Source organism: Protomyctophum bolini (assembly GCF_963924005.1).
Source record: "Protomyctophum bolini genome assembly, chromosome: 17".
NCBI lineage: Eukaryota > Metazoa > Chordata > Actinopteri > Myctophiformes > Myctophidae > Protomyctophum > Protomyctophum bolini.
In genome coordinates this window covers 43,101,680-43,124,936 of record NC_137878.1, presented here as the reverse complement: position 1 = coordinate 43,124,936, position 23,257 = coordinate 43,101,680, and the positions used below count along the sequence as shown (strand labels likewise).

At 36.8% G+C, this 23,257-nt stretch overlaps 2 protein-coding genes across 2 annotated transcripts in view; both read right to left on the bottom strand.

Moving 5' to 3' along the window:
- Positions 1–5,030: 5,030 nt before the first annotated feature.
- Positions 5,031–12,688, bottom strand: LOC308331800 (unconventional myosin-XV-like; the record flags this gene model as incomplete). The annotated part of the gene is made up of 8 exons (XM_080787293.1): positions 5,031–5,221; positions 6,441–6,676; positions 8,681–8,776; positions 9,602–9,849; positions 10,095–10,176; positions 10,747–10,779; positions 11,678–11,762; positions 12,660–12,688. Coding segments are annotated over 8 exons (1,000 nt in total), but the record flags the coding sequence as incomplete, so codon positions are not given.
- Positions 12,689–13,441: 753 nt separating this feature from the next.
- LOC308332382 (uncharacterized protein) overlaps positions 13,442–23,257 on the bottom strand; it is a 42,771-nt gene continuing 32,955 nt past the window's right edge. Inside the window, exons 4-5 of the mRNA XM_080788263.1 lie at positions 18,443–18,580; positions 13,442–15,650 (exon numbers count right to left, since the gene is read on the bottom strand). Coding sequence (XP_080644389.1) covers positions 15,531–15,650; positions 18,443–18,580 — 258 coding nt within the window. The 3' untranslated portion in view covers positions 13,442–15,530. The remainder of the gene's footprint in view (positions 15,651–18,442; positions 18,581–23,257) is intronic.

Genomic DNA, 23,257 nt, shown 5'->3' with positions numbered 1-23,257 from the left:
AGGCAAATTAGGGTTTTGGCAAATTAGGGTTTTGGCAAATTAGGGTTTTGGCAAATTATTTAGCAGGCAAATCATTTTGCAGGCAAATTATTTAGCAGGCAAATTATTTTGCAGGCAAATTATTTAGCAGGCAAATTATTTTGCAGGCAAATTATTTAGCAGGCAAATTATTTTGCAGGCAAATTATTTTGCAGGCAAATTAGGGTTTTGGCAAATTAGGGTTTTGGCAAATTAGGGTTTTGGCAAATTATTTTGCAGGCAAATTATTTTGCAGGCAAATTATTAGGGTTTTGTCAAATTGTTTTGTCAAATTATTTTGTCAAATTTTACAAAATACTTTTTACAAAATACTTTTTACAAAATACTTTTTACAAAATACTTTTTACAAAATACTTTTTACAAAATACTTTTTACAAAATACTTTTTACAAAATACTTTAAAAAATACTTTACAAAATACTTTTCGCAAAATACTTTTTATTTTGTCAAATTATTTTGTAAAAAGTATTTTGTAAAAAGTATTTTGTAAAAAGTATTTTGTAAAAAGTATTTTGTAAAAAGTATTTTGTAAAAAGTATTTTGTAAAAAGTATTTTGTAAAAAGTATTTTGTAAAAAGTGGGAACAAAGTGGGAACAAATTATTTTGCAGGCAAATTATTTTGCAGGCAAATTATTTTGCAGGCAAATTATTTTGCAGGCAAATTATTTTGTCAAATTATTTTGTCAAATTTTACAAAATACTTTTTACAAAATACTTTTTACAAAATACTTTTTACAAAATACTTTTTACAAAATACTTTTTACAAAATACTTTTTACAAAATACTTTTTACAAAATACTTTTTACAAAATACTTTTTACAAAATACTTTTTACAAAATACTTTTTGTCAAATTATTTTGTCAAATTATTTTGTCAAATTATTTTGTCAAATTATTTTGTCAAATTATTTTGTAAAAAGTATTTTGTTAAAAGTATTTTGTAAAAAGTATTTTGTAAAAAGTGGGAACAAAGTGGGAACAAATTATTTTGCAGGCAAATTATTTTGCAGGCAAATTATTTTGCAGGCAAATTATTTTGCAGGCAAATTATTTAGCAGGCAAATTATTTTGCAGGCAAATTATTTAGCAGGCAAATTATTTAGCAGGAAAATTATTTTGCAGGCAAATTATTTTGCAGGCAAATTAGGGTTTTGTCAAATTAGGGTTTTGTCAAATTAGGATTTTGTCAAATTAGGGTTTTGTCAAATTAGGGTTTTGTCAAATTAGGGTTTTGTCAAATTAGGGTTTTGTCAAATTAGGGTTTTGTCAAATTAGGGTTTTGTCAAATTAGGGTTTTGTCAAATTAGGGTTTTGTCAAATTATTTTGTCAAATTATTTTGTCAAATTATTTTGTCAAATTATTTTGTCAAATAATTATTTTGTCAAATAATTATTTTGTCAAATAATTATTTTGTCAAATTATTTTGTCAAATTATTTTGTCAAATTATTTTGTCAAATTATTTTGTCAAATTATTTTGTCAAATTATTTTGTCAAATTATTTTGTCAAATTATTTTGTCAAATTATTTTGTCAAATTATTTTGTCAAATTATTTTGTCAAATTATTTTGTCAAATTATTTTGTCAAATTATTTTGTCAAATTATTTTGTCAAATTATTTTGTCAAATTATTTTGTCAAATTATTTTGTCAAATTATTTTGTCAAATTATTTTGTCAAATTATTTTGTCAAATTATTTTGTCAAATTATTTTGTCAAATTATTTTGGGGGGCAAATTATTTTGGGGGGCAAATTATTTTGGGGGTCAAATTATTTTGTCAAATTATTTTGTCAAATTATTTTGTCAAATTATTTTGTCAAATTATTTTGTCAAATTATTTTGTCAAATTATTTTGTCAAATTATTTTGTCAAATTATTTTGGGGGGCAAATTATTTTGGGGGGCAAATTATTTTGGGGGGCAAATTATTTTGGGGGTCAAATTATTTTGGGGGTCAAATTATTTTGGGGGTCAAATTATTTTGTCAAATTATTTTGTCAAATTATTTTGTCAAATTATTTTGTCAAATTATTTTGTCAAATTATTTTGTCAAATTATTTTGTCAAATTATTTTGTCAAATTATTTTGTCAAATTATTTTGTCAAATTATTTTGTCAAATTATTTTGTCAAATTATTTTGTCAAATTATTTTGTCAAATTATTTAGTCAAATTATTTAGTCAAATTATTTAGTCAAATTATTTTGTCAAATTATTTTGTCAAATTATTTTGTCAAATTATTTTGTCAAATTATTTTGTCAAATTATTTTGTCAAATTATTTTGTCAAATTATTTTGTCAAATTATTTTGTCAAATTATTTTGTCAAATTATTTTGTCAAATTATTTTGTCAAATTATTTTGTCAAATTATTTTGTCAAATTATTTTGTCAAATTATTTTGTCAAATTATTTTGTCAAATTATTTTGTCAAATTATTTTGTCAAATTATTTTGTCAAATTATTTTGTCAAATTATTTTGTCAAATTATTTTGTCAAATTATTTTGTCAAATTATTTTGTCAAATTATTTTGTCAAATTATTTTGTCAAATTATTTTGTCAAATTATTTTGTCAAATTATTTTGTCAAATTATTTTGTCAAATTATTTTGTCAAATTATTTTGTCAAATTATTTTGTCAAATTATTTTGTCAAATTATTTTGTCAAATTATTTTGTCAAATTATTTTGTCAAATTATTTTGTCAAATTATTTTGTCAAATTATTTTGTCAAATTATTTTGTCAAATTATTTTGTCAAATTATTTTGTCAAATTATTTTGTCAAATTATTTTGTCAAATTATTTTGTCAAATTATTTTGTCAAATTATTTTGTCAAATTATTTTGTCAAATTATTTTGTCAAATTATTTTGTCAAATTATTTTGTCAAATTATTTTGTCAAATTATTTTGTCAAATTATTTTGTCAAATTATTTTGTCAAATTATTTTGTCAAATTATTTTGTCAAATTATTTTGTCAAATTATTTTGTCAAATTATTTTGGGGGGCAAATTATTTTGGGGGGCAAATTATTTTGGGGGGCAAATTATTTTGGGGGTCAAATTATTTTGTCAAATTATTTTGTCAAATTATTTTGTCAAATTATTTTGTCAAATTATTTTGTCAAATTATTTTGTCAAATTATTTTGTCAAATTATTTTGGGGGGCAAATTATTTTGGGGGGCAAATTATTTTGGGGGGCAAATTATTTTGGGGGTCAAATTATTTTGGGGGTCAAATTATTTTGGGGGTCAAATTATTTTGTCAAATTATTTTGTCAAATTATTTTGTCAAATTATTTTGTCAAATTATTTTGTCAAATTATTTTGTCAAATTATTTTGTCAAATTATTTTGTCAAATTATTTTGTCAAATTATTTTGTCAAATTATTTTGTCAAATTATTTTGTCAAATTATTTTGTCAAATTATTTAGTCAAATTATTTAGTCAAATTATTTAGTCAAATTATTTAGTCAAATTATTTTGTCAAATTATTTTGTCAAATTATTTTGTCAAATTATTTTGTCAAATTATTTTGTCAAATTATTTTGTCAAATTATTTTGTCAAATTATTTTGTCAAATTATTTTGTCAAATTATTTTGTCAAATTATTTTGTCAAATTATTTTGTCAAATTATTTTGTCAAATTATTTTGTCAAATTATTTTGTCAAATTATTTTGTCAAATTATTTTGTCAAATTATTTTGTCAAATTATTTTGTCAAATTATTTTGTCAAATTATTTTGTCAAATTATTTTGTCAAATTATTTTGTCAAATTATTTTGTCAAATTATTTTGTCAAATTATTTTGTCAAATTATTTTGTCAAATTATTTTGTCAAATTATTTTGTCAAATTATTTTGTCAAATTATTTTGTCAAATTATTTTGTCAAATTATTTTGTCAAATTATTTTGTCAAATTATTTTGTCAAATTATTTTGTCAAATTATTTTGTCAAATTATTTTGTCAAATTATTTTGTCAAATTATTTTGTCAAATTATTTTGTCAAATTATTTTGTCAAATTATTTTGTCAAATTATTTTGTCAAATTATTTTGTCAAATTATTTTGTCAAATTATTTTGTCAAATTATTTTGTCAAATTATTTTGTCAAATTATTTTGTCAAATTATTTTGTCAAATTATTTTGTCAAATTATTTTGTCAAATTATTTTGTCAAATTATTTTGTCAAATTATTTATATTATAATATAATACTTTTTACAAAATACTTTTTACAAAATACTTTTTACAAAATACTTTTTACAAAATACTTTTTACAAAATACTTTTTACAAAATACTTTTTACAAAATACTTTGTCAAATTATTTTGTCAAATTATTTTGTCAAATTATTTTGTCAAATTATTTTGTCAAATTATTTTGCAGGCAAATTATTTTGCAGGCAAATTATTTTGCAGGCAAATTAGGGTTTTGGCAAATTAGGGTTTTGGCAAATTAGGGTTTTGGCAAATTATTTTGCAGGCAAATTATTTTGCAGGCAAATTATTTTGCAGGCAAATTATTTTGTCAAATTTTTTGTCAAATTTGACAAAATACTTTTAAAAAAATACTTTTTACAAAATACTTTTTACAAAATACTTTTTACAAAATACTTTTTACAAAATACTTTTTGTCAAATACTTTTTGTCAAATACTTTTTGTCAAATTATTTTGTCAAATTATTTTGTCAAATTATTTTGTCAAATTATTTTGTCAAATTATTTTGTCAAATTATTTTGTCAAATTATTTTGTCAAATTATTTTGTCAACTTTTGACACTTTTGGTTGTTGAGAAACAGCTCCTAAAACATTATTTGACACTTTTGGTTGTTGAGAAACAGCTCCTAAAACATTATTTGACACTTTTGGTTGTTGAGAAACAGCTCATAAAACATTATTTGACACTTTTGGTTCAATTTCCCCGCCCATACGCATCAAGTCTACCGAAGTATCAGGTGAGAATGTGACCTAAATCTCCTAGAGAGAGAGAGAAGCTCACCGTCTAAGCAATACACCTGCAGCACCATGTTAGCCTTCTTCCTATTGGCCGTCCACTCCAGCAGGGACAGCGGGTAGGTCCGTGCGGTCTCGAGGGCGGGGCCTGCACTCAACTGGGACTTCTGATTGGCCTGGATGAGTCTGTGTTGCAGCAGCGCCTGGCAACCAACGGGGGCATGGTCAGACACAAACCTGTAGAGACACAGGTCAAGGGTCAAGGGAAGCATTAGATTTATTCAGTAGTTAAGTAAGGTCAAGTAGATCATTATGATGCCTTTGAATGTCCTCACTCATTGCATGCCATATTTGTTACTTACCGCATACAGTGTTACAAGACACACACACACTACAACAGACACACACACACACACACACACACACACACACCACAACAGACGACAAACACACACACACACACACACACACACACACACACACACACACAATACAATAGAACACAACAAGTATAATATAATAACAAAACAAAGACACAACCTCAAGACCTAAGCCGAAAAAATAGCCCCCATAAGCCGAGTAAGGAAGCTGCCATTTCCATTCACGAAAATATATTAAAAAAAATATGCTTATAAGATGCTAAGCAACAAGCTATATTATGCTTAGATGATTAAAATAAATGTGCGCGACTGTAAAGACGAAACGGAAGTGGGGAGGAGGCTCCACTTCCGCTTTATCGCTTACTCATGAATAGCTCTTCCGTTGCTCCAGACTGTATGACGGAAGCATTTGGAAATTTGCGAGAGGCAACCGCCTGGTAACGTGAGACGAGTGTCATTAGTAGGAAGTAGAGATGGGACTCGATTAAAAAAAAAAATCTAATTAATCAGAGGCTTTGTAGTTAATTAATCTAGATTAATCGCATTTTAATCGCATATCAAAATTCAACCTGAGAACAGCGAGAAACCTTTTTTAATGTTTTTTGATATCCCAGTGAATCAATGAATTAGTGACTACAGGATACCACTCATTTTCAACATTTTACTGTCATTAATATACCTGTTGTGGAAATAATAATAAAAAGTCACCCCATTCTGTGTTGCCTAGAACTGGAGGTCTGAAAAAAAAATAGTAACAGTAACAAGTACATCTCAGTGACATCACAAAGCTGTACTTACTTCATATTGTTACTGTTTTTTGTCAGACCTCCAGTTCTAGGCAACACAAAATGGGGTGACTTTTTATTATTTCCAGTTTTCAGTACTATAGTAAAGCGCCCAGTGAGAAACGTTCCGCGGTGAAAAAAAAGGTGCGATTAATTTATCTGTAGTTAATCGCAATAATTTTTTCTGTAGTTAATTAATCTAAATTAATCGCAATTAGTCCCAGCCCTAATAGGAAGAGTTATTCAGTCTGTGTGCCCGCGGCGCGCATGCATGCGCGCCGTAACACTCACTTCAGCAGGTGTTTCTCCAGCTTGGGCGACGGTGCGAAGGCGCAGGCGCAGGCCAGCAGCAGCAGCCAGCCCCGGTCGGCGTTGTGGGGGTTGAAGTTCCGCCACACCTGATTGGCCACCTGGGACATGATCTCGTCCCTCAAGCCCGGCGAGGAGAGGCCGCGCTGGATGATGTAGTTCCCGAACAGGTTCTCGGGAGCGCCGTTCAGGTGGGGGTCGCCCATGAACCTCAACACCTACAGGGAAAGGAAAAGAAAGGTACTATGTTTACCCAGGGTAACTGGACTAAGGAAAGGAAAGGTACTATGTTTACCCAGGGTAACTGGACTAAGGAAAGGAAAGATACTATGTTTACCCAGGGTAACTGGACTAAGGAAAGGAAAGGTACTATGTTTACCCAGGGTAACTGGACTAAGGAAAGGAAAGGTACTATGTTTACCCAGGGTAACCGGACTAAGGAAAGGAAAGGTACTATGTTTACCCAGGGTAACTGGACTAAGGAAAGGAAAGGTACTATGTTTACCCAGGGTAACTGGACTAAGGAAAGGAAAGGTACTATGTTTACCCAGGGTAACTGGACTAAAGAAAGGAAAGGTACTATGTTTACCCAGGGTAACTGGACTAAGGAAAGGAAAGGTACTATGTTTACCCAGGGTAACTGGACTAAGGAAAGGAAAGGTACTATGTTTACCCAGGGTAACCAGACTAAGGAAAGGAAATGTACTATGTTTACCCAGGGTAACTGGACTAAAGAAAGGAAAGGTACTATGTTTACCCAGGGTAACTGGACTAAGGAAAGGAAAGGTACTATGTTTACCCAGGGTAACTGGACTAAGGAAAGGAAAGGTACTATGTTTACCCAGGGTAACCAGACTAAGGAAAGGAAATGTACTATGTTTACCCAGGGTAACTGGACTAAGGAAAGGAAATGTACTATGTTTACCCAGGGTAACTGGACTAAGGAAAGGAAAGGTACTATCGTAGATAATGTTGTGGGGGAGTTTTGCCAGTCCTTGTTATTTCACCGTGCTTGGGTGAGATGAGGCTCGTTTAATTACTGTACTGTCTTTGGCGCCTGATTTTCAACAGCGGAAGCCATAAAGGTCTTATCTTGGTGTAAGACTGGCCAATATAGAGGGTATGCGTGTGACATCATCATCCTACATACATCCAAACAGAAAAGTCCTGTGTGGTTGCATTAAGTGGAAACCGAGCTACACTTCCTAACCATCTGTCCATTGTACCAAGACATCAGAGACACATACTTCCCACAGATTACAACCACACACGGAGATTTTGAAAACATGACCAATGACAAAATACTCCCATATCTGCTGGGCTGAAGTACAACAATGTGCAAACACAGCAGCAAGATTTGTGAGTTGCTGTGATAGGAGAAGGATATCAAATGGAACACAACCACCCTAAAGACTAATCATTGTGTATATTCCTGCACTATACCTGCATTGAGTGATCTTGGTACACAGAAGTTGATCTATTGATGATTCTGACCTTCAAAGTACATAATTTTTGTTTTGATTGTATTGCTGTATTGTTGTATTGTTCTTTCTGCTTTGGCAATGTAAACGTATGTTTTCTCATGCCAATAAAGCCCTTTGAATTGAATTGCATTAAACAAGGTTAAACTCACTTTGCAACTCACCCTGCCACTCGATTTGACACTCAAACTATGCATGATGAACTGAGTGGGGTGGGGGTAGGGAACTGTGACGGACATTGTGTATTTTGTTTGTTTAACTGTATGTAATGTGTTTTATTTTCGTTTTATTTTTCGTTTTGTCATTATTTATTTATTTTTGTTCTGTATTTATTGTCAAAACATTTTGTGATGAGATTTTGTTTGTATTTGTGCTGCCATGGGGATGTGGGGGGGGGTAAAAAATATATGTCAATTGTTTTGAATATACTTATTTGTACTGTAAAGAAATTGAATAAACATATGTTTAAAAAAATATATATGCATGATGTGCATACCCTCTATATAGCTTCATGATGAATGCCAGGCTTATTTCAAACGTTTGCACAGCTCATCCACAGCTGATGTTAGACTCTAACCTCAATGAATCTAAACAGAGTCAACAAATCAGGCTTTGTATCTGTAACTCTTTTAGAAGATGACAAACATAACGGGGTCAAGGGACAGGTTCACAGACGAAACAAAGGCCTTTTGGAACACTAGTTCACAAGAGGAGGAAGTGAGAGCACAGATGAGGTCCCACCATGATGAAAAGTCCCAGGGCTTCTTCTCGGAGGTCCTCGTCTATCCGGGTCAGTGGCGCCTCAATAGGAACCATCAGCATTCCAAACTTTGGTTCCTACATGGATAGGGAGAGGTACAAGAGGAGGTACATCTTATTAACCGTACACCCAAATAGAGCGTCAGCAAAATCAAGGTCATCTAACTGTGTCCAAGGTGTCCACTGGATGCCATTTGACCTGGCCCTTCTTTCCCACACTCACCACCAAATGCAAGAGAAAACCAACATAGAAGGCACTAGAAGGATATGTTAGTGTACTATAATATGGTGTAACGGACCCTGAAGTAGGCCTGTGCGTAGCGGTAGAAGGGTGTTCTATAATAAGGTGTAACGGACCCTGAAGTAGGCCTGTGCGTAGCGGTAGAAGGATATGTTAGTGCACTATAATAAGGTGTAACGGACCCTGAAGTAGGCCTGTGCGTAGCGGTAGAAGGGTGTTCTATAATAAGGTGTAACGGACCCTGAAGTAGGCCTGTGCGTAGCGGTAGAAGGGTGTTCTATAATAAGGTGTAACGGACCCTGAAGTAGGCCTGTGCATAGCGGTAGAAGGATATGTTAGTGTACTATAATAAGGTGTAACGGACCCTGAAGTAGGCCTGTGCGTAGCGGTAGAAGGGTGTTCTATAATAAGGTGTAACGGACCCTGAAGTAGGCCTGTGCGTAGCGGTAGAAGGGTGTTCTATAATAAGGTGTAACGGACCCTGAAGTAGGCCTGTGCGTAGCGGTAGAAGGATATGTTAGTGTACTATAATAAGGTGTAACGGACCCTGAAGTAGGCCTGTGCGTAGCGGTAGAAGGGTGTACTATAATAAGGTGTAACGGACCCTGAAGTAGGCCTGTGCGTAGCGGTAGAAGGGTGTTCTATAATAAGGTGTAACGGACCCTGAAGTAGGCCTGTGCGTAGCGGTAGAAGGGTGTTCTATAATAAGGTGTAACGGACCCTGAAGTAGGCCTGTGCGTAGCGGTAGAAGGGTGTTCTATAATAAGGTGTAACGGACCCTGAAAGTAGGCCTGTGCGTAGCGGTAGAAGGGGTAGTTGTTGATGTCCAGAGGCAGAGTGTGCTGAGCCTCCTCCCTGATGTGAGGAGCCTGGAGCATGGCCAGGCAGTCAGAATGCAACACCTTACCACCTGGAGAGAGAGAGGGAGGGGGGAGAGAGAGAGGGAGAGAGAGAGTGGGGGGGAGAGAGAGAGAGGGAGAGAGAGAGAGAGAGAGGGAGGGAGGGAGAGGGAGAGAGAGAGAGAGAGAGAGAGAGAGAGGGAGAGAGAGAGAGAGAGAGTGGGGGGGAGAGAGAGAGACATTACTTCCGAATTATTTTAATCTGAAGGTTTTATTCTGAATGAAAAGCCCTCATGATGTAACCGCGGCCACTGACTTAGTGCGGTCTGCAGTAAGGCTCCCAGCTCGGCAGGAATCACCAGGTGTGTGACATTCACCACCTCTCTCTTCATCAGCTCCTGGAAGAGAGAGAGAGAGAACATCAATGTGTGTGTGTGTGTGTGTGTGTGTGTGTGTGTGTGTGTGTGTGTGTGTGTGTGTGTGTGTGTGTGTGTGTGTGTGCGTGCCTGAAAGTGTGTGAGTCCCTGTTTTTGTAAGAAAAAGGGAGGTTATTTTCCATTTCCAGCAAAATCCTGAGAACACTGTGTCCATCATGACCTGCTTTGGCACACTGTCAGTCAGTATAGAACAATAAAAACATCATTACTGTACATAGAATACACAAATGCATTACAGAACAATTTCAAATGCATCCCCAGTAGCAGTGATGATGGGCTGTAGGGATTAGGTGGTACGGTAGAGCTATTTAAAGATGGAGTGCCGTGATTCCATACAGGGCAGGCTATAGGGTTAGGTACGGCAGTGACGACATGTATCTTGTCTTTTGGTTTAGTTTAGCTTCCATGTGTTGGTCTGTGTATGTATGCACAGATGACACAAGTATTAGGGTTTAGCTTCCATCTGTTGGTCTGTGTATGTATGTACAGTATTTACAGTATGCACAGATGACACAAAGGTTTGATCCTTACCCTGTCTCTTCGCCTGCGGTCATCCCAACGCACCTGTAAACAGCAAACAACAATTTAAAATAACTGTAACATCACTGTAGAAGAACTATCGTGAACCCCAAAAAATGGCCCTTGGATAAGCACAAGTAAGGAAAGCTAGGCTGTATGTTGCTTTGAAAACCGGCATTGAATCATCGTGTTTACTGTTGTTTCTTATGGTCAAAAGGGAGAATTGGTGGAAGAGGGTTGAGGTACTGTATATGCAACATTTTAAAATCTCCTTCAAAAGGGATCTTTTCCCTTTTTTGCTTATATATGATGAATTCCTGTTCTGTTCTTTAACTACATAGAAGTGTCTATTTGTATGTCTGTATATGTTTTGATGAATTGAACAATGTTGACCCTGTTGTAAACAAGTGTAATGCTTAATTGGGTCGTCCACTCACAGTTAACAGTCTCTGTATTGAGTTTGTGCTTGAAATGTACTGTAATTCTACAAACTGTTAATACATATTTCAATCAATCAATAAAAACCTCGTTGGTGTTGTGGACATTTTAAAGTCTATTTGGGCATTGTGAGCACCCAAGACAGTTTTTAAGTTGTTTCATTCAGTATTCATTTGATATTAAATTCCTCTATAAACCCATTGTAACTTCAAACTCCATTTTAACCATGTTAGATTCATTGAAAACAGGCCTTCTAATGAGTGTTTTTTTCAATTACTTTTTTCATGTATTTTTAATAAAGCTTTTCTTTAATAGGAAAGGGATAAAGTCTGATAAAAGGAATATCAAATATCTAATTGAAACAAGAAATGTATAAACGGTGTGGCCGTGCTCTCAAAAGCCTGAGTAGGCCTAATATGATCAAATGACCCCGAGCATGTTTGAAAGTGAAATATCCAGTTAATAAAAGGATCAAAATAGCGTACTGTACTGTACTGTACTGTACCTTGCAGTATCTTTTGCGGTTGACATACATGTTGACCGTTGAACGGAACTGGATCAGACTCTGTCTCATAATGGCATAGCGCCTCCTGGAGGAGGAACACAACATGACATGGATAATATTATATAATGGCATAGCGCCTCCTGGAGGAGGTCAAACACAACATGACATGGATAATATTATTAGCTGTAGCCTAAATTAAGCTATAAAATGCAAACCTTATGACAAAATAAATATTGATAAGTTGCTGGTTTGACAGGAGAGTATTTCCTGTGCATGAAAGATGTACATATTTTCATTAATTATAAAAAAAAAAAAATCACACCCGTGTGAACTGAGTGGTGCCATGGACGTGGTGTTGGGTGCCTGCACATATGCACACATGGCATCAACGCATGGTGTTGTGTGCAGGCACACTACACTTTGTCTTTCTTTTTGCGAACGCAGTGAGCACTAACTATGAGACCTAGCAGAACATGTCTGTCTGTCTGTGTGTCTGTCTGTCTGTCACGCTGTAACACCACCAAAAATATGAATTATGATCGAAAATCTTTGTTACAATGAAACTGAATGGATGTGTTTTTTTTAATGGCAACTGTTCCATTTTGGCAGAGTCAGACGATCCGCGATGTCAACACCAGTCACTCCTCCCAGTCTCCCCCAGTCATGAAGCCTTCTACCCGGGCATAATTTCCTCTTTACGTCCCCTGTCTGTCTGGGACCACCAGAGCTCCAATAGCTATAGCAATTTACACAATCTAAATAAATAAGCATATAGAAACTATTTCACATTAACAATGTTGGTAAAACTAAGATATTTGAGGGGAAATATATAATTTATATCCACAAATAAAATATTATCATTGATTAACTCCATTCCTCTAGTCTCCATCCCTTTAGTTTCCATGAACATTGTAATTGAATGAATGTCATATCTGCAGTATGCACTGTTAGTCATGCACTTTTCAGGGAGAGTAGGGCAGACCATGATACGATCATGGTCATGATGTACATTGTTTTGTTACTAAAAATAAAATGAGACATTTTTCATATTAAAACTAAATATATGTCTGTATTGCATGTTCAAACCTAAAATGTATTTGACTAAGACTAAGACTATATAGTGCTTCTTTGTTTTAGTTTTCCGCCAGCTGGTAAAAAACACTGTTCATGTCAATGAAAGTTACATTCCGAGGTGTTTAATATTAAAACAAACGTCTTGTAACAAACACTAGCAGCGTGCTTGTTTGGGCGTGTCAGTGACTGTGTGTGGTGGTGGTGTGCAAGAGGTGGCACGCACGACCTGATGACTTAAATACATGCACGTGCGTTATTATGGATCCCACCGCAGCTCAGCCTCAACAGAGCTGAATCCGTTTTTATTCTACGGTCTCTGTCGCCCTCAAGTGGACAAAATCAGTAACAGGCCTAGAACCACAGTATGTTTCCTCTGCTGCCTTAAATGAATTACCTTTTGTAGGGTTGAGTTGAGTAAAGTTATATTTGAAAATAGGGTTAAAAAAATATCTATAACATAAATATATAACAGACCACACAATGTACTTTGAAATAACTTAAAATGGATAATAATTAACCCATGAGTTATAGTTACAATATTTAATTACTGAAGGTTAGTTCATATTGAACCCATTGCAATTTAGGCTGCTTGTTTCTTGTGTTTGTTGACACCAACAGAGAAAGAAGCATGTTGTTATTATTTTCTTATGAACACCAGACTCTGCACAACAAGCTATGAAAAAAAGAGAATACAGAAGAAACATTTAATTCTTTAAAACTATGGATGGAGCTGAAAATATTCACCATTTCAGCAACGCCAAGGAGCGCTTTCACCAAACAATAGCTGTGGAAATAGTGTATTTGGACTTGTTTACAGGTGGAGAGGAACTTTAATATTTCACCACTACACCCATAGGTGTCCCTGACAGACTTATCACACGTCACCACCAACCAGTTCATTCATTGAGCTGACTACAAGTTAAAAAAAACATTACACTAATCTACTGATGTGGTAGACAATTAGTGGACAATAAAACACTGGATAAAACATCAGCACTCGACTGCAGTAATAAACACAGATCAAATAATTTAAGGGCACTATGATCGCTTCACAGGATTCCCACACATTTTTACCAATGAATTTACAGAACCCAATTTCCAGGAATATAACAATTCAGTGCAATGATGAGTCTCTTACTCCTATGTGCAACAATGCCCAAAGACAGGCAGTGTAGCAACAATAAAGCATAGACTATAGAACGGTATGATCGGATCATTCTATTCCAAATGTTGCCTAATGTTTTTCTACACCACCTCTCCTAGGACATAGGATAAGGGCCGATTCATACTCCTATTTTAGAGCCGAATAAAAGTCGGTTCGGCTCTGTAGAGCCTACAATTTGACGTCATTTGAGGTTCGGGGGGGGTGGGGCGGGTACCGTCCTAAAGTCGGCTCTTCGGTGCTACTGAAAATTTCTGACGAGCCGAAATCATTTCGGCACTACAGCGCCGAAACAGCGGTAAAAATAGGAGTATGAATCGGCCCTTACTCTGCAGCACGCTGTGAGCTTGTAGATCGGTTCATTTTTGTCAGTGTCAAGCTGTGCTTCATTTGATGCTGATTGCCTTCATTTTACACTCTCAAGACTTGAAGATCTAATAAGGGTCCATTTGGTTACCAACTGATATCATTTAGCTGTATGGGGACCACCTGGAACCGGACCACTGGTGGCGAATCACTGCCTTACAATATTAAATATGAAGCAAATATAGATTGAAGTGCTTCGACACAAGACTGAATGGAAACCAAAATAAAATAACAAAGTGCTCGTCACTGAACGGTACTGTAGCCCAATTTATCTTGTGCTTAAAGCAAACTAAAATAACAAAGTGCTCGTCACTGAACGGTACTGTAGCCCAATTTATCTTGTGCTTAAAGCAAACTAAAATAACAAAGTGCTCGTCACTGAACGGTACTGTAGCCCAATTTATCTTGTGCTTAAAAATGCTCATTATTTATATAAATAATGTTCTATCATTTAGTTCAACAATAAAATGTTGAAATGTATTATAGTTGTATCAAATAATGTTATATTCTTTAATTCAAACAATAAAATATGTATTTAATTTAAATACATAAAACATTTATTATTTAAAATAACAAATGTTCATAGCTGAAATTAAATTGTATGTCCCGTGAGCTGTGCAACCCGGACCACGCATCACAGCCAATATTTAACCCATTTTGGGCGGGAACCCATTTTGGTGTTTTAAGCATTGTCATGCTTTAGCTGTTGAAAAATAGCAGATCTAAAGCTCATAGCGCAGCACCGAGTGCCACACTACAAGCTTGTAGGTCTGATATTTTTGAAAAATCGTGAAAATGTGGCACAAATCTTTGAATATATATTCTTTCAGAGGGAACATTTTTAACTCATATTTGCTTCCCCCATTTTTCCCCTCACTGTATACGTTTCTTTTCCATTTTTGCTTCCTTTATGATTAATTCCTGTTCTGTTCTTTAACTATATAGAAGTGTCTATTTGTACGTCTCTAAATGTTTTGATGAATTGAACATGGTGGACCCTGTTGTAAACAAGTGTAATGCAAACTGTTAATAAATATTTCAATCAATCAATCAATTCTGGATTTGATAAGCGAGAAACACCAACACACACTCACAAAGTCACCCAAGTGAAAAACCATTAAATATACTTCATATAAAAAATAAAAAAAGTGACCAAAGTGTTCCTGTGCCTCAATGTCAGAAATGTGAGAGTTCACCGGAGGTGGGAGGAGCATTAAATGCCAACCTGGCTGAAAACACAATCTCCTCCCCTCAGTGGTGTTGGTGATGGCTCACAGACGCAGACGGCGGCTGCAGGTCTTTGCTCTCTGTGTCCGAAGCAGAGTCGATGTCCTGCGTCTGCTGTTTCATCCACATGGCAGCTCCTCGTGTCTGAGATATAGAAACAGAAAGTTAGCTCCTCTAATGCAAGTAACTGACAATATATACACAAACTCTGATGAGGCAGCATCGCATTGTTTGAAAAAAATCACTCCTGTGTGAAGTGAGGGGCTTTTTACCAACCCTTATCATCTCACATCATGACGATATCATAACATAACATATATATGTCGATTTGCTCAGTGACAGACAAAACAGACACTGTTCATTGTTAAGTTAAACGCCCGGGGGTATTTATTACATTAACCCATTCAAGGACGGGAACCCCTTTTGGGATTATGTTATGCTTTAGCTATTGAAAAATAGCAGATTTACAAGCTCATAGTGCGGCACTAAGTGCCGCGCTACGAGCTTGTAGAAAAATTGTGAAAATGTGGCGTGAATCTTTGAATATATATTCTTTCCCTGTGGACGTTTTTAACTTCAATCTTTGCTTCTGGGGGGTCTCTGGAACAGATAGGGGTCCCGCGGCCAAATACAGATAATTCTGGAGGTCCTTGACATGAAGAAAGTTGAGCACCACTGACATACTATAGATCGACAACAACAGGAGGTATGATTAATTCTAACGCGACTAGCGGTGGGCCGTCTAACACATAATCTTTGCTTAGAATTGGACGGAATTATTTAGATTTAGATTCACGCCAGCCTGTGGAGCGATGCGATGGGTTTTGATATCAATACATCACCGTCCTTTTATTGATCTCAGTCCTGGGCGACGAGTGTTACTAATTGATAGGACGGAGAACTCCGTCCTTGCCGCTCGGGTGTTAATGGCATTAAATGTTTGTGTTAGTGACAAAACAAACATTAAACTCTGTCCATTGTCAATGGACAAGACAAACATTAAACTCTGTCCATTGTCAATGGCGTTTTGAATGTTTGTCTAGACAAGACAAACTTAATTAAATTAAACATAGGAGGGGCCAGCGCCCCTCAAAAATAGAATCTTTTGTATTAGCTTTAATATGTCATGTTACTTAAGGACTGGGATCTGAGATGATGATCATTACTGTGTCTACAGTACCTGCCCCTGAGATGTCTATCAGTGAAAGATTCAATATAAAGAGGCTTTTTACAAAAGTTGTGGGGCATCTTATAAACTGGGTGGGGGCGCGAGACGAGCAGTGACGCTGACGCACAATGAATTTGGCTTAAAATAAAACGGCGATATAGCTGCAGAAGATAGAGGAGCGCATATTGGATTGGTCTTTTATTTAACAATTAAACAGCGCCTGAACCAGGCATTACCTCTCCATCAAATAAAAATATATATAATCCAAACTCCTCTGTCAATTGTAAACGAACGGTAACATGAATGAACTCTTCAAGACACTTGTCAGAAATAAAATCAACCACGGTTGATTTGATTGATCATAAAGTTAACGTGACTGTGAGTGTGTGTATGGGAAAAATATATAAACTTCACAGATTATAGATCACTTGGAATTATAACAATCTGTTGAGTATTGCCTGAATAATGCCACTGGTGAAATCCCATTTTTTATCGACATGCGATGCCGATGGAGAAATCCCACATAGTTAAATTACCGATGAAGAATTATAATCCAAGGTTTGTCAATCATATTATGGTTTATGGTTGAAAGTAAACCATAATAAGTAAACATTAAGAAGAGATCTGCAGTCATTGTGCTGCATGAGAGCAGCTCCGCTTGCTAATTGAGTTGACATTTGCGCAACTTCACTGCATGGCATTACAGTAATTAGTTATTTGCCAGCACCTGCTCCAATAAAGGCCTAAATCGAACTTTATTTATATAGCACATTTAAAACAATAAAAGCTGACCAAATTGCTGTAGGCCTACAGGCTGAAACAAGTGGAGCACAAAAAAAAGCATAATTAAAAGAAAAAACACAGGCAAATAGTATAGGCTACATAATTACAATAATATGATCAGGTGCAATTAAATGCCAAAGAGAAAAGGTGTTTTGGTCTGGGTATGTAGGAGCTGCTCTGCTGCATGGGAGTTCACAGTGATGGAACAGGTCAGTCTTCAGACAAGAAAAAAAAAAGATATCGCTGGCAACGGCAAAATCAATTCTCTGCATCGCCAAAATAAAAATATAGGCCTAGTTTCATTTGTGCCATTATACTCTCAGCCAATATGCACAACGCAGCGCATGATATTGCAGATCTTCGAATTTCCGGTGCGCGCACAAGTATAATGTACACCGCCAGGCTCCACAAGGTTCTCAGCGCAATGGCGCATCGATAAAAGTTGGGATTTTATAGTGGCATTATTCAGGCAATACTCAACAGATTGTTATAATTCCAAGTGATCTATAATCTGTGAGTTTATATTTTCATTTGGGTGTAAGTAATGTTTTTATATGACTTATCAAACATGGTAGCCTATATTTAATGTCCACTGAGCTGTGGTGCGCTTGCCTACACTCTCAATTAGGGATTTTCCCAGCGGTCATTTTCACTCTCGTGTAGCCTACAACCTTTATTCAAATAGGGTATTTTAAAATGCAACCACACTTTCGATTTATTTTTCCTGGCTCCTGGGACTGCAGCTGCACTTGTTCAGTTGACTTCCTTGTTAACACGGGGAAAGAGGAGGCGTTGCGAGGTGCTGCGAGGCGCAAGCATGGGGCCGTCTCGGACCAAAAGCGGACGCTTTTTTAATGACTATTCGATTCAAAATGTTAAAATCGATTCCCGTGCGTATCAATTGAACGTCGATTAATCAATTTTTTTGGGTCAGCCCTAGTCCACACTACTACTGTACACTATCCCAGGTTAGGGTCGGACTCACCTCAGCGGTGGACTGCAGGCTGCAGGGCGAACATGATCTGGTTGACTCCGTGGTGAACGGGCTTTCCGTAGGTGGCTCCCTTCGGTACGGGGCGTTCACGACCATCACGCCGCACACGGATACGATAGATGACGTAGCCTGTTGAAACAAAAAAAGATATGATAATGACGTAAACATACGCTAATGACGTAGCCTGTTGGAATAGAACACAGTGCTGCTGTTTTTGCTTGTAAAATGTGTTATATTGATTTCGGCAACACAAAATCTTTCTCAAATGTCATAAATACATATACCTAACATCTTACATATACCTAACATCTAAAACAAGTACTGGTGCCTTAGTTTACTCATACGTTAATCTAGATCAGTGGTAACCAACCTTTTCAAGCCCAAGAGCCCATTTTATTCCCAATTGTAAGCCAAGATCTACCACTAAAACGTGTTAGAAAAAACACTTGTTTTTTTGCTATTTCTGACAGACTCAATGCATGTGCACACATCCACACAAAGACTAAAGCTTAAATTAGAATAAATACTTATAGTAAGTTTGTTATATTATCAATGTCAAATAATATTAAGACAAATTAGAAATAATTAGTATTAGAAATATTTTGTTTCTCATTTCAATGAATATTCACATTGGCAGATGTTCAAATGACATAGGCATAACATGACCATATATATTTGCACAGATATGGTGACATACTCTCAGGGTCAGCCCACCTTTAATGAGACTGCTGTGTTATCTGCAAGCGTTTTGAAATCTGGTTCATATTTAGTGATTGCCAGTCTGAGGGTGTCATTAAGATGTGAGTCAGTCATACGAGTTCTAAACTTGGATTTTATTATTTTCATTTGTGAAAAGGCCATTTCACATAAGTATCGGACAGCAGTTCAATGACAGTAGGCTCAGTAAATAGGATTTGATACAAAAGCAGCTACTTGACTCATGCGTTGTACTTCAACAAGTTTTCATATTTCATATTTATCATATCTTTTGCTCTATGTGTGCGTGTGTACAGATTTCAAACTGTAGCATTGATTATTGTCACGGACAGAAGTCATTCTTTATTTCTTTCCCTTTGCATATGCCCTGGAGTGCACTCGCCTATTAGTTTGCATTGCAGACTGGTATATGCAGTATATTTGTCTCATTTTTATATTTGTGTTTGAGGAGAACGAGACTATGCATTCCTTTAAGCAACACAACTTCTGCAGCTGCATCCATATGTTTAGAATTTGCATCAATGATCAAATCCCAATAATAAAAAATATAACAACGAACAACGAAAACTGAAGGAGCAGCGGCGCTATCGGCTAGTAGTCCCAACTCGAAGTGTCTGCAGCCTGTCACGAGGCCCCGTGAGCACGTTGTTCCGTATTTTAATGTCGGGTCGGAGAATAAATACAGTATGAATGACGGCGGGATTTATTTGACCACTCTGTCCTGCTTTCTTCACGAGAAGAGAAGAGCGCTCACAGCTGCTAATATGGTAGCAGCCGTGTGGCTGTCAGTTCTCTTTACGGCATGACGTAATGGGAACCTGGGTCTGGGAAGCTCAGAGCTGCAGCCATTGGCTCATGATACGAGCACACGACCAATGGGACAGATCATTCAGTGTTGCTAAGATACCACCCCCCCACCACACACACGCACACACACACACACACCCTTGGACGATGGGGTCTATTCTCAAACTCAGAGCCACAGCGCTCTGCTCAAAATTAATTTGTATGTGACGAGCGGCACTGACATTATTCCAATGGGTCTGAGCACTTCGCGATCGACTCGAAAGGTTCCCGCGAGCTACTGGTAGATCGCGAACCCCAGGTTGGTTACCCCTGATCTAGATCATGAAATGTAGCACATTTGTAAAAAAAGAAAAACGCTTCAACTAACGTAAATGGCACCCAGCACACTGAAACATACACACAGTGCTGTGCCCTGAGATGGAGGGATCAGCTGACCACTGCATGTCTTGTAGTTGAAGCGGATGTCAGATGTTTATAGGGTGAGCAGGAAAGGTGACAGCACTGAGCCCTGGGGAGTGCCTGTGATGTACACCAGCACCTCCGAACAGACAACCCTGCAGTCTCACATACTGCAGTCTGCCCCAGAGGTTCTTGGATCTTAGATCCATGCCACCAAACCATGCCCCCCCCCCCCCCCCCCCCCCCCTTCAACACAAGCTTCTGCAAGCAGTTGTGACCGGATAGTTTTGAAGACACTGGAGAAGTTTAAAAACAGCATGATTCTAACTGTATTGCCCAGGGTGTCAAAGTGTGTGAATGCCTTGTTTAGCATGTAGAATAGATGACATCATCAAACCTGGTATGCAGACTGAAGGGGGCCAATGTACTGATTGCACGGAGATGATCACAGTTCCTCCCCGTCTTCAGGGAGAGGATATCGTTTGGATCAGCCCCTCATAACACGTAGAAAATGCATGTTTTGGCCAGAAAGGAATCTTTTACCTACCGGAAATAAAAAATACTTTGTTACTCCACTGCGCCCCTGCAGATATAAAAAAATCCCTTTCTGGCCAAAATAAATGCATTTTATACAAGTGGTGGGGAGCTCAGAGTGGAAAGTAGGCTTTCTAGTAATAACACAAGCCGCCTGTAGCCCAGCCTACAGACCCTACAGACCCAGTAAACACTCACCCTGCTAGGCCTTGTAGCCCAGCCTACAGACCCAGTAAACACTCACCCTGCTAGGCCTGCGGTCCTTGTCGGGCCTGGTGGGTCGGGGGGCTCTGTAGAGGTTGGACAGCTGGCGGTACTGCAGCAGGAAACGCATCACGTCCGACTGCTTCTTGCGCCACAACTCCTGCATGTATTTGTACGCCGACTACGCTCCCATCTTGGTGTATCTGCAGGAGGAGAGACAGCAGGACAGTAAGACAATGTACTTGTACAATAATACTTTCCGTCAAGAAATTATGTGCAGGAGTTTGGAAGCGCACGTCAAAGTCACCCTGCGCACCACCTGTTTCGAATTTGCACATAATGCAGGAGGCAGCAGTGCGCCCCGTTAATAAAAACGAGTGCTTCCAAACTGCAACACTTAGAAAAAGAATCACCTGCACAGAATGTCTTGACAGAAAGTAGCTCATATTAACAATAACAACATGTCTACAGTGGATTTTTATGACACACAAGCTCGGCAGATTGAAAGAGGATAATTCAAGCTTGGCCTACAGCTGCAATGTTGGTGAGTTTAATGTCGTTTAAGACAAGCAGATCGCAAACGCAAATTGGATGAATGGGGAGTCAATGGAGGGTATTGCAACTCTAGATTCATCCCATTATAAAAAAATCTAGAGTTGCAAATTGCTGCTAGTCTATCAACTAGGCTTGATAGATAGCCTGGTATAATCTGGGCTTTAAATGAGCTGTACTGTACTTTGAATGTTTGAACGTGTATGAAAGGTGGTATATAAATAAAATTGCCTTGCCTACTTGCTCAGACTGATATAGACTGTAAAAGGGTAACACACACACACACACACACACACACACACAGTCTGTATAATCATTCATAGGCTACTACTCATTGTTGACAGAACATACTGTATTAATTTCACACTCAGAGATGATAGATAATTAATTCACTGTTCATTCAGTCACTGACTGAACATGTGACTCATTCAGAGATAAAGTGGGGTATTTTGACGTAAACCCACCTTTTCAGACTCCATCATGGCCCATAGCACTTACCCCACCCCCTTAGATAGCATTTGATACAGACTTATAGCATGTTATGAAGACAGCACTATAATTGCACTATAATTGCTATGACTACTATTGTAGTCATAGCACGTCATAGTACATATGTATAGCATAGTATAGTATAGTATATATGTATAGTTTATATGTATAGTTTCATTATATATATATTCCACTGTTACTTTCTTAGCTTACGCATGTTTCATGATAAATGCTTTTTATGTGATGTATTCCCATGCTTTTTTGTTCTTGCTTAATGTAAATCGCTCTGGATTAAGAGCGTCTGCTAAATGCCTAAATTGTAAACTGACTGACCTGAATGGAATGTTCTCTCTCTCTGTGTGAATATCTCTCTCTGTGTGTGTGTGTGTGTGTGTGTGTGTGTGTGTGTGTGTGTGTGTGTGTGTGTGTGTGTGAATGAGGTGTAAACTGACCTTAAGACTGTTAACACTTCCAGTCGTTCCATTCTCAGAACAGCGTTGGTTGGTAAAAATAACATGAAAAGTCCCTTTAGTTTCGCTGCTGGCTGTAGAGACACGTAACGTAATTTAACTTTGGCAATGGAACCAAATGGACCCGCTCGTTCAGACAAGACGACTCGGTTCAATATATGTAACATATTTCCTGCTACGGTATCATTTATTATTAACAATAACAAATTGTCTTTGTCAATGTCTTTGCTAAAGTTTTTCCACCACAAGCCGTCAGCATCCGGTGTGCAGCGTTTAAAAGAGGCCCGGACGGAAACACTTGAAACAGATCAGTTCCTACTCCAATGTCTGCTTCTGTCTGTCTGAGGAGGTTTACGGTACAACAGCGTTACTGCTTTTAATAACTTATAAAACATTTAAAATACCGATTATCGATGATGTTTAGGAACTTATAAAACTATAAACATTATAACGTTCATTTTCTCTCATTATAAAAGCTGTAGATTCATCGTTAAAGTTAATTATTGCTTTAAAACAAGCGTTGAGGTTAAATACACCATGTATTGTGTAATGTGTCGTTATCACCACAGAGTGGCAGCAAAGCCTATATTGTTGCCTATATATTGTAAACTGAGCTGTAAAATGAGGAGAAATG